The sequence below is a fragment of the Pristis pectinata genome, chromosome 14 (genome assembly GCF_009764475.1).
Source record: "Pristis pectinata isolate sPriPec2 chromosome 14, sPriPec2.1.pri, whole genome shotgun sequence".
Lineage (NCBI taxonomy): Eukaryota > Metazoa > Chordata > Chondrichthyes > Rhinopristiformes > Pristidae > Pristis > Pristis pectinata.
The window spans coordinates 27347917-27360673 of record NC_067418.1 but is presented as its reverse complement, the minus strand read 5'-3'; the positions used below and the strand labels follow the sequence as shown (position 1 = coordinate 27360673).

Below are 12757 nucleotides of genomic sequence, written 5' to 3'. Positions count from 1 at the left end.
AAAAATTATCTCATTTTGCAGTAATCTCGAATGTAAGTTGATAGACGGTTATCTTGTTAATAAAAGATATACAAAAGTCTTTATGTTGCTTAGTTATTGTGATAAGTGACTCTATTGTTAACTAAATTGTTAAATACCTGGCTAAAATTTAAGCTTTGAATCTTGCAAGTTATTTTAGAAATTATTAGCCCTCTTAAAATCACAGGTTTTTAAATTGCTGGGATATCTAATGCTATTAACTTGTGTTCCATGTCATTTAACGCTCACACAGGATTTAGTTTGTTAACGAGTTTAGTGCTTGTTTGGCCAGCATAATGTTTGGTCAGTTGAAGAAAAACACCATGAGGGAAGAAAAGGTGGTCACCATATCCAAGGGGAAAGGGAGTGAAGATGTGAGATTCCAGCACTTGTAACCGTTGTGTCCTTGTTTATCACCATCCAGCCTCTGTCTCCACCTTCTCTCCCCTCCCACCGCCTGGCTCCATCTGCCCTTTTTATTTTACCCCCTGTCTACTTCCACCTATCACCCACATGCTTCTCTGTCTCCAACTCTACCCCACTTCCTCCTCTACCTGGCTCCTTCTGCCCATCACCCCTCCCCTCTTTATACTGGATAGCTTCCCTCTCCATTCTTAGTCCTGATGCATGGGCTCAACCTGAAATATCAACAATACTTCCCACCCCCCCATCCCCAACAGATTCTGCTTGACCTGCCGAGTTGTTGCAGCAAATTGTTTTTTTTTTGAATCAGTGGGATTGAAAGTCACGATTGAGAAGGTAAAAAAAAACAAAGTGTAAAAGCCATGGTCAATGAGAATGGGACAGCTGACAAGTTGCAGATCAATCCAGAGTGCAACAAAATTGTAGGCTCAAGTTCAGGTTCTAGGCTAATGCAATGTCAAAAGAAAGGGGAAGAATTGGGTGGAAATATTAGGCTGCTGCCCAAGTTTCAATTCATGGCTTCAAATTAGCCTGGTGGGACTAGGGACCCCCAGTTGTCCAAACAAAATGGATAATGAAAAAAAAATTTTAAAAATTGAGTTCAAAACCACCCACAAAGGTGAAAAAGCAGACTAATGAATTTAGAATCACAGGCAAAATGTTGAAAAGGTTTTTCTCCAATACAAAATCTTAAATAATGCAAAAACATGACAATCTGCCTCAAGAACAGTGGCTCAAGGCGGCAGCATCCACCATTAAAGACCCTCTTCTCGTTACTACCATCAGGGAGGAGGTACGGGAGCCTGAAGACCCACACTCAACGATTTACGAACAGTTTCTTCCCTTCCACCAGACTTCTGAATGGTCCACGAACACTACTTCATTTTTTATTGCACTATTTTGTAATTTATAGTAATTCTGTGTCTTTGCACTGTACTACTGCTGCAAAACAACAAAATTTCATGACATACAAGTCAGTGATAATAAACCTGATTCTAATAATTCCCACCATTTAGTTAATTTTGCTCCAAATTATGTTAAATCCCCAATTGTTTGCTTTTGCAATCAAAAGCTTCTACCTCAATTTCAACATCAAAATGAGGATGCAATCCAAAGCTTTAATTAGATCATCCACCTCATAATCTCTTGTAGTTGTCAGTAGTACTTCTATAAAATGTAAAATAAATTCACAAATGTTGAACTTACGTTGGGAGTACAGCAGGATTTGTATCTCAAGCAATGCACAGGTGAAGAGTTGGAGCACATTTTCCAGACCCAATAGTTCAAACATTTCATTAATTGGAAAGTCGAACAGTGGTAACTCATTGGCGCTTGGCCTCTGACAAACAATTGGGCCATATACACCCAAAAATTTTAAAGATCTCCCTGCTGGTGGCAGTGGCACTTCATATAGGATATTGTAAACATAACTTTCTAGTGGTAGCGGAGGAGGTTGAAGAGATGTCACAGCTTGATGGAGTTGTTCAAGAACCTTCTTACAGGCGTGCATGAAAGGGAGGGGTGTAATCAAGCAAATGCATTTTGAGACATAGAGTGTATCCTTGCTAATATCATACGAGTTAAAACGCTGCAGTTTTGTCACTCCAGTAGATATGTCACTGCAATCTTCAGAGATACTTTCAGTTGAGTTTATGCAGATTGTAGACGTGGTATGAAGGATGTCGTATTGTTCTGCATTATGCATGTGATACAGTGTTTGCATTGCACTGCAGATCTGTTTACTTGCCACCTCTTCATAAAACGTGAGAGCAAATCCATAGGTGCGAGAACCATCTTCACGTGTAATGATAAACGAATGGAATTGTGGATCACGGTTGTCAGATTGCGTTTTAAAGGAAAGGCCTTTGGGCATACAGAGCTTGAACAAAAAACACAAATACCAGGGTTATATGCACAATAGTGTGGAACAAATTACTTTAAAAAATAAGCTTTCAAATTAGGGTTCATGGATTTCTGATAATCAAATGGATCCCAATGGTTAAATGTACTGACAACTTGTTATTCTACATAGAATCTACAGTAGATCATTTGCCCACGAGGTATATGCTGGTGCTGATACCACTTAAACCTCCTCTCACCTTGAGTTCACCCCATACCTTCCACACCATACATTTAACCAGATTTCTCTCAAGCATATTTATGGTAATTACCTCACATATTCCATGGAATAACAGGAGAGTAAATTCTGTAAATCTTTAAATTGGTATATGTTATTCTCTCTCAGATGCCTGTACATATTGTGATCTAATTGTACAGGAAGGGCGTGAGGTGTGCCACTTTCTCAGCAATTAACATTGTCACAGAAAACCTCTAATGTTGCAGAGAAGATTGAGGGAATACAAAAAGGACAAAGGGAATACCTTTGATGGAGTGAGACCAAATGGGTTGAAGTGGCACATTATGCTTCTTTGTTTGTGTTACGATAATAATAGCAGGTCTCCAGGACAGGTCCAGTATGTTAGGCTGTGCTAATGGAGAGCCAAAAATCACAGATGGATGATTGGCAGAAAATGATCTGTTCGGAATCAGACAGAAAGTTGCTTAAAAGTTAGAGAATTTGATTGAGTCCAGAATGCTGCAACATTAGACGGATTCCTGATAAGCAAGGGAGTTCAAGGATAAGGGAGGGGAATAAGGGGAAATGCAGAGTTGAGATTACAATCAAATCAGAGATGATTTTATTGAATGGTGAGTTGGTTCCAAGGACTAGTCACCCACTTCACCTCCAAACTGCTATATTCATAAGTTTGTAAGGTCTACAACAAAGGCCAATGACATCAAGTGTCAATTTAATCTAGTTCATTAAATTAGTCAAGAGTGGTAAATTCGCCAGCAGCTTTTGAAATTGGACTTCAAATTCACCAAAGTGACTGGAACTCAAATTTTTGTGGCAATTGGTTTTATGCTACACAAGGATTTCTAAATTTGATATTATCAAAGGAGGAATTTTGTCAACAATACTCATTCTTAAAAATTCAGTTCAGACATTTTATCCATTAATTTCACTTATTTTCGAATTACAGGTCACGCCACTGCCCCACTGAATATTCTGTTGTACAATGGTATAGTAATGAGCTAACTAAAATTGAATTACCAATTCATTCCCACAACACTCACCAGCTGTGCTTTACACACACAATTATAAGTGGGTGGGAAAGGCAATATTTATTGGCCCATATACTGCAGGCTGACTGCACACATGATGATTACTTCTACAGCCCACACATGCTGTCTAAATTGTACCACTCCTCCATAAACTCTGCTCCACCTGAGAGACTAGACATTGATATCCATGCAAGATCATGAAGCTGGACACCAAACATGCTAGAAAATGTTAGGATAATGTATTCAGGCATAACTGAATTTTTAATGGAATGATAAATCCAAGTTACTCTGATAATGAAAATTTAACATGATTTTTATTGCTTTATAAATAATCATTGAAGATTAAAAAAAATTATCTTATCCCTTAATCCAAATTTTTCAACCCTCACTTCACTTTCACTTAAGCTCATAATATACAAATGAATTGAATATTTTGATTTTTACTTCCCGATTTAGACATCCTAGCCTCAAACTTACCTCCCAAAAATACACAAGTTAGTGCTAAGTCAGATGTTGAAATTCAAATAAATATTCCGAAAGAGAAGCCCAACCTGCCTCAAATGTACCTATTTAGGTTTTAGAGCAGCCAATATAAGGGGTGTGGAAACAAACTGTTCACAGAAATAAAAACAAAAAAGTGCTGAAAATCAGCAGGCCAGATCACATTCAATGGATAGAGCTGCAGAGTTAATGTTTCAGGTCAATGACCCTGAGGCAAATAGGCCCCAAAAGACAGCAGGGTCATTGACCCAAAAAGTTAACTGTTTACCTCTCCTCTTAATGCTGCCCAGCCTGCTGAATGTTTCCAGCATGTTTGTATATATTTGAGATTTCCAGTATCTGCAGAATTTTGATTTTTACTAACTGCTTACAAGAAGTGGATTAGTAATAGAAACATTAAATTGATTCAACTTACAAAAAATATTCACACAAGTCTATTTTTAAAATCCTATCAGCCTGGCAATTCAGACCCCAAGAAATCTGACAGCTGAATGCAGGAGAGAAGAGTTGAATTCATAAGTGAGGCTAGTATCTTTAGGAAGCACCCTTTGTGGGTCAGATGTAGAAAGAGGGATTCTTCCAGACCCTACTAGTTAAACTCTGCCCAATACCAGTGAATCCTCAACGGTAGCGTAGCGGTTAGCGCAACGCTACTACAGCGCCAGCGATCAGGGTTCGATTCCCGTCGCTGTCTGTAAGGAGTTTGTACGTTCTCCAGTGTCTGTGTGGGTTTCCTCCGGGTGCTCCGGTTTCCTCCCACATTCGAAAGATGTACGGGTAGGTTAATTTGGGGGTTTAAAATGAGCGGCACGGACTCGTTGGGCCGAAAGGGCCTGTTACCGCGCTGTAAATAAAATTTTTAAAAAATTTAAAAAAAATTTACAACTGGATTAGTTAATCAGCTTAATTTGAATTACCCGTTATTTCTATTTTTTTTATTAGCACAACTGCCCCCAAACTGCTCCATTTAACTATGTTGAATTACTGGACTTCACTGATACAATGTTTGGACAGGTACTTAAATAGAAAAGGCGTAGAGGAACACAGGCCTTATGCAGGCAAACGGGGTTAGCAAAGGGCAGGCATGGTAGTGTAGCAGTTAATGTGACACTATTACAGCGCCAGCGACCTGGGTTCAATTCTGGTGGCTGTCTGTAAGGAGTTTGTACGTTCTCCCCGTGACTGTGTGGGTTTCCTCCGGGTGCTCTGGTTTCCTCCCACATTACAAAGATGTGCGGGTTAGTAAGTTGTGGGCATGCTGTGTTGGCGCCGGAAGCGTAGCGACATTTGTGGGCTGCCCCCAGAACACTCTACGCAAAAGATGTATTTCACTGTGTGTTTCGATGTACATGTGACTAATAAAGATATCTTGTCTTAGGTATCACAGTTGACATGGACAAGATGAGCTGAAGGAATACATTTCTGTGTTGTACATTTCTGTGATTCTGTGATAATAGTTCAAGCAAAGACAACTGAACTAACAGAAGTAGACCAAGTACTGAACCTACAGTGTCCGTATCTTAACTTTACAACAGACAACCAATTAAAACAAAAATCCTTGTTATCTTAGTACTTGCTTTGAGCAGGTGGGGAAAAAAAATGAATGGATTTTTCTTCTGCCTTAAGAACCCTTTTGCAAACAATTTGGTTACCACCTACCTCCATCAGCCAGAGACTACATTCAAGGTCAATGTACATTTCATCACATACAAGCAGGCTGAATTAAATTTTGAAGTGGCTAAAAGCTTGGATTTTCTTTTCAAATATATATTATCCAATACAGTTTCCTCACATTTATGCTTCTAAAGTCATCCTTTTCCAGTGCTATCTGCAGAGCATCGATAAGGAAAATTTGCCTGAACTGCTGGCCCACCATTCAGTGGTGTCGTCATCCTCTGTCAGTGTCCCAAAACTTCATCCCTATCATTAGAATTACAGCACATGAGTCTAACCTCAGTGACCAGAATAGATAATGGAAGAATTCATAAGAAAACTTTACAAATGAGTATTTAAAAATTTACATGGGTTGTCTAGAGACCAGAGTCACATCCCATTGCTGTATTTGATATTAAGACTTTTAAGTCCATCATTTTAACTGGAAGTACGTTCAACATGAAAATCAGTACGTCAAAATAACCTTGAGGGGTAATTTACTTCATCTAATCTGTCCCTGCCAATACCACCCCCCACTGGCCCCAAGATCCAGTTCTACTGCTAATTACAATAATAGATGATGTAGCTTTCAAACCTCCTCTGGAGAAAATACGAGACATTTAAATTGTTGCCCAAAATGAGTCAATTTCCAATTTTTCTTTCCACATGTGGTTGCATCCGCTTTCAGCTCAAGCTTTCACTTGAAGGTGCAGCCAAATCTGAAACTCACCACATGAGTTTGTCCCACAATTACCACCCAGAATTCTGGATGAAAGAAACAAGTGGATCTATTCATTTTCGAGAAAAAGAAAATCTTTGTTTGTTTGGATTTAGACCAGTTTCACAGAACATGTTAGGCATACTAACCATCCCAACAGCATCCTGGTCAAAAGGGTTCCATTCCACATTTTCTGGATAGTGAGCCAACACTTTAGATTTAAAAGTTCTGCGCAAAGGGCTCTGCTCATAATTTTCACCTGAAACAAAGAAAAAAAAACACACATCTATTGATTTAAAAGTTTTCCAACCTGGACATGAACACAACAGCACAGCAGTGACCGAAATCCAAGAAAGGACAGAATGAATCAAACTAAGGCCATCCTACAAAAAAGAAAAGCAGAAATCAGGAAGTGTTGGTCATAAAAAGTGGTCAAGAATGCACAAATAACTTCACACAACAATCAATGCAAATTATTAAGGCCTAAATGTATGTGAGTTTTCTTTAAAAAAAAGGGAAATGGTGTGGATCTTTCACAATTCCGTCAATATTCCAGTTTCATTCTTACTTGGATTACTTCAATTAGGGGAAAAAAGGTATGAAAAGATCATTACAGAAGTGTGTGTTTACTGATCCTTTTCATGTGAATATTCTTATCAGAAACCGATCTGAATATGAATCAGGATCTTTTTTTGAAAAAAATTATTCTTCAAAAATGTCAATAGGTTAACAAATAAAATGCTAATGCCAAAGATTGTTTTTTTTAAATATTTCAATTGGGAGAGAAATTCTTACTTTTAGTCATTACTGTATTGTAGGCAAGTAATGGAAATTACAAGCAGGACTGCTGTTAGATTTTGTTTATCAGAAACAGTTCTGAAAGCTTGCTGTGCTTTTATGCATAAGATAAAGAGAAAAAAGAGGCCGCATCTTTTCAGAAGAGGAAGAGGCTTAATGAAAACACCACAGAATTAGAAAAAAAGCCGCTCCAAAAGCTGTATCCAGGCGAGAAGCCCAAAATACAATCCCGTCACCTGCTAAGCAACATAGCTGTGAAAAGAAGGAACTGGAAAGTTAAAAGATCAAAAGGTCACTAGAGTCACAAGGATGACATAGGACCATCAGAAGGGATTTTACCTTCATCTGCACTTGAACTGACACGCCCAGCACCATCTCTGCCTTTAGAAGCCTGTAAGAACTGGCATAAAGCTATATAACAAATAAAATAACAATTAATTACAAATTGATTTGTTCCTGGTACATATATCAAGAGAAAAGAAATGAATACATAAATATTAATTCAGGTTTCCAGGCCAGTAAAAAGCGCATGGATGATGAAAAATAATTAGAAAATGCTTTCATAACCTATATATTTATATTTTTGTTGTCCAGTCAATATCAAATGCATAAGGGTAGACTATGACAAACCAACAGTTTTTAAATAATTTTGGATGGATTAAATAAAAACTTTAAATTCAACTCATGGATTCCAAAAGGAAGAGTGCATTTTTGACTTTTTAAAATTGAAATCAAAATCAACTTAAGATATGTTTGTAAATTCATAATCTTAATAACTGACCAAAAACCAACAGCTACACTTGAACCCAACTTCCATAAAGATGAAAAAATTATTCTATTATTACAAGTATTTACACACATGATTAAAACAATCTTGAGAAAAATGTTTCAATTAAAAGATCAATTGACCCAAAATTAAAAAGGGTTATTTCCTCCAAAATTGAACAAAAAAAATCACATATTGAATACAAAGCTTCGTTACATAAAAACTTCACAATATAAAGTAATAGACAGACAACAGTCAGATTCCAGCACAGCTGAGATTTCACACTCTAGGAAAGTAAGCAAAGACCAAGCAACAAATGTTAAACTGTGTGATATATATGTCCACTCCTGATACAACAGTTTAGGATCAAACAAATGGCACAAAGACTATAATTGCCTTACTCATCTACCTCCCTAATAATAACATTCAGCTTCTGCTGACTCATAATTTTAATCAATTCAGAGGTGGAACTTGATACAACTGACTTTGAACAGCCTTGCAGTGCTCCAAATCAGCAACCACCACCAGGTTAAGCAAAGGTCTTCATCTCAGGAATGATGTTGGAGAGCTACTGAGAGGGATTAGTTTACCCAAATCTCATCCATCTCTTACGGAAAGGAAGGGAGAGAAGTACCCAAGGTTTAGCCAATTATTGAGTTAGAATAACACAGAATAAGCTGCATATTAGAGCAGCACAATTGTTTAAAACAGGCCAGCAATTCATCCTCTTAGCCAGAACAAGTGTTTTCTCAAGATGACCACAAAAACTTGCTATGTGCCTTCAACATAGAAAAACATTCCAAGATGCTTCGTAAAAATTGATAAAATGGACGGTAAACCAAGCGAAGTTGATTAAAAGCCTGATCACAACTCTGGGCTTTAAGGAAGGTCTTAAAGAAAAGGAAGGCTGTAGGGCTTAGCGAGTAACTTCTCATGAACAAGGCTTTAATAGCTGATGTCGTCGTCATCATTATGAGGGCTCAGGGAGAAGATGAAAAAGGGGAGAGTAAATTACAGGGCATTTGTACAAAGGACTTAATCTACTATGAATTAGATCACCCAATAGAAAAAGTATAGACCAAAAAAAACCAAACCAATACTGATGAAATGCAGGCTTCATATGTTCTAATTTACAATTCACACATTTTGGTTGTTAAGTGCAATCCATGGCTAAGACTTACAATGTTACTAGGCAGGATATATTTAGGAATAGAGAGAAACAATAGACAATCTAATTACTGTCAGATCAGGTTGAAGTTTAACTGAAAGTTTTAGTCCTGGGTTTCTCTTAGTTTAGTGTACTTCAAGTACTGGGGTTGAATTATCACAAGCCTTCATCCAACTGCCTATGCTCTTATGGTGGAAGATTCTTGTAGATTGAGTGTTACGCAGTATTCACAGCACAAAAATAGACCATTCAGACAAAAAATGTCCATGTTGGCATTCATGCTCCAAATGTGCCTCCTCACACACTTCTTCAGCTAACCTCCCTTCTCCTTCATTTATTCATCTAGTTACTTCCTCACCTACTAATTCAGGTACTGCATTCAACAGGCCACCCAATTTCTCAGTAAAGTAATTTCAGCCAAATTCCCTAAAGAATTCATTTGTAGACCATCTTATATTTAAATCTCTGATGAAGGGTCACTGACCTTAAAAATTAACTCAGTTTCTCTCTCCACAAATGCTGCCTGATCTGATGAATATTCTCTCTTTTCTTTAAATTTTAAGGCCTCCTGTAAGTATTAATTTAGAAATTAGATCACATAGCACTTAATTTATTTTTGTGCTATTCATCTGAAAATGTACTCACCATGGAGTAAAATGTGATAACGACCATTTACTGGCTTAAACAGCTGTAGTGACATTTGCACCAGATGTGCATCAAATGACACCTCCCCCCTTGAAGCATTATCAGGGAAATTAGTCCACAATCCAGGACTGACTGTTGTTGAGCACTAACTAAATAGAACTTCTCCTAATGGCTCATTGAGTACCTATTCCCTCATGTAGGATAGACACAAAAAAAGGGGTTTGTCAACCTCAGTCCAGGCACTAAGCAAATTCCAACCAGGATTAAAACTATGCCAAAAATCTCCAGTGACATCTGCTGTCAATATATATATATAAGCCAACACCCATCAGAACTTTCACAATTATTATGGATGCTTGTACATAAAACAAATGGCAGTGTAGCTATTTCATATGCAGGGTTCAAATGTACAAAGTTATTTACATTTCAGTCTTACATTTTGTATTATTTTAAATTACTCAATGGAAAAACTGAAATTAATGCCCACAAGAATGGAGAAAGCAGCATAAAAAGACAGACAGGATTTCACAGAGTTGAAGCACATTTTGTTTGTGAACCACTGCCAGACACTAAGGTCATTATTTATAATACTATTATGTATTTACAGTTCTAGACTGCATAATGCTTCAAACTGTTTGCTCAGGTATCAATAATCCCCTGTAGCAATGTGAACAATATGAATGAAGGTTGCAAAGTGATCAGAATAAAGTCTGATTCGCTGTGTTCTTGTCAAAAAAATGGAGTTATAAACATCCAAGTATAATTGTACTGATTGAATTAGGCTTGCTGAAACCTCTTAAGAAGTCTTTAGGAAGAGTGATTAAATATGAAAATAGCATGCACAAGGAATAAATAGCAGGGCAACACAAGTCATTGATCCCTGGAATAAACTATTCAACCAGGAGCCAAAGCTTTGCACTAAAAGTAGAACTTAACTAGTAATTGTTTCAGCAACCAAGAAAGAGTTTAAAAAAAACACTCCAGAACCTTCCTATGAAATCTACAGTTACAATTAATCTGCGTTTCAAATTATTCATGCTCTTAAATCATGAATTTTCTTAAATAACACTGTATAATCAAAGAACAGTTCCCTTATACAATGAGATGGACTATGACCTATGACCTTGCACTTTATTGCACTGCACTTTCTCTGTAGCTGTGACACTTGACTCTGCACTGTTATTGTTTTTTTTACCTGTGCTACATCAATGCCCTCTGTACTAACTTAATGTAACTGCACTGTGTAATGAATTGACCTGTTAGATCAGTTTGTAAGACAAATTTTTCACTGTACCTCGGTACAAGTGACAATAATAAACCAATACCAATACCAATGTCAATGTAGCCAAAACTGTGTTAAGTCTGTACCATCAAGGTTTGGTTAACATTAGTCACACAACACAACAGATCATAGTCTAACACAGCCCATATTGAATATATGATATGATAATGGAGAAATAACTACTAAGCAGGAGGAGGTATCATAAAACAGATGAATCTGAGATTGCATGATGACATGCAATTGCTCCTTTTGATCCTGTATCGAATTAATATTTGAGGTGTAAATGTAATGACAGGCAACACCACTTAGCCAATGAAGCAATAAAAAGGTCTAATACCATTCATGGAAACAATGTAGACAGCTCATCCTCTCACCTCATCTGTATCAGCAAGATTGCTGCTTGCTGTGAGCAGAAGTTACATGGAAATTCACATTATATATTTTGAATATGATTCTGAAATCCCTTGTGTGTGATCATACAAAGTAGGAGTTAACACAAAAAGGATTAACAATTCAATTTATAATAGATAAATGGAAAATTCTAAGCTAATTAGCAATTAAAATTGTTTTAACTATGAATCATACATTCAGAGCATCTAATACAATTATAATTTAAGTAAAATGCAAACTGAAATATTTGCAATAGTAAAAGCTTTAAGTAATCAGTACAGACAATATGCAAATGTTTCAAAATAAAGAATTAGCTACAGTGGATTACTGCAGAATATAAGATGTACAATTTGAAAAACCACTCTTCAACAATACTGCTAACCAAGTCAAAGGGTTCCAGGATCAAGTCCTACTCCAGAGACAGGCACAGAACCTACAAAATACTGCAGGAATGCAACATTGCTGAATATGCCTCAAAATGAGGTATTATATCATATCAAGTCCCACCAGTCCTCAGATGAATGCAAAAAAAAATCACTATTCAAGGGAATCCTCCTGGTGCCTTGCCAACATTTACACCTCTATCCACTCCTAATACAGATGACCTATCTATCTGATTATTTCTTTCATTGATATTTGTAGGAGTTTTTATTCCCCCAACGAAATTGGCAGCACATGTTTATGAAGCTTCAAATGTACTAAATTAGCTACAAAATGCTTTGGAATATCTAAGAGGTCTTCTTGCACAAAATCAATAAATATAAGTGACACAACTCATTCTGCAAAACACATTATTTACTCTGAAGCATAACGTCTGTGAGAACAAATCTTGTTCCCTCTCCTTTTGCAATTTTATTGACCCTTCTTGAAGCATCTAGAATTAATTTTGTAATTGAAAGCAGGCAAGCGTTTCCCCAGTGGCCAATTGCAGATGCCATTCTGAACGGAGTTCACTAATCCCAGACTGAGTGACAGCAATGGATTATAACTGGCCTCAATAATGTTGCCTGGAGAAGGGGAAATTGGTCTGGCTCTGGTGAACAGGCAAATTCTCCTGGAAAGATATATGGGAATTACAAGCAATGGCAAGTTCAAACACTTTCTCGCAGCTGAATAATTTGCTGGCACTTGGATTCAAGACTTCCCTTAACACTGTGGGCTCTCATAACAAACTTAAAATAAAGTGTCACAAAATGACTCAAAGATAAACGTAACGAATTTTAATGGCATGCCACAGATTGAGAGATCAGGAAAGGCAACAGAAACATT

General features: G+C 37.1%; 1 protein-coding gene across 3 annotated transcripts in view; it reads right to left on the bottom strand.

The window, feature by feature from the left end:
* dennd5a (DENN/MADD domain containing 5A) overlaps positions 1-12757 on the bottom strand; it is a 124568-nt gene that overhangs the window by 67215 nt on the left and 44596 nt on the right. Inside the window, exons 2-5 of one of the 3 annotated variants that reach the window (XM_052028918.1) lie at positions 9656-9739; positions 7577-7648; positions 6589-6698; positions 1648-2320 (exon numbers count right to left, since the gene is read on the bottom strand). In XM_052028918.1, the coding sequence (XP_051884878.1) occupies positions 1648-2320; positions 6589-6591 (676 nt within the window). In that variant the 5' untranslated portion in view covers positions 6592-6698; positions 7577-7648; positions 9656-9739. The remainder of the gene's footprint in view (positions 1-1647; positions 2321-6588; positions 6699-7576; positions 7649-9655; positions 9740-12757) is intronic. The other 2 variants (XM_052028916.1, XM_052028917.1) reach the window with 2 other exon arrangements.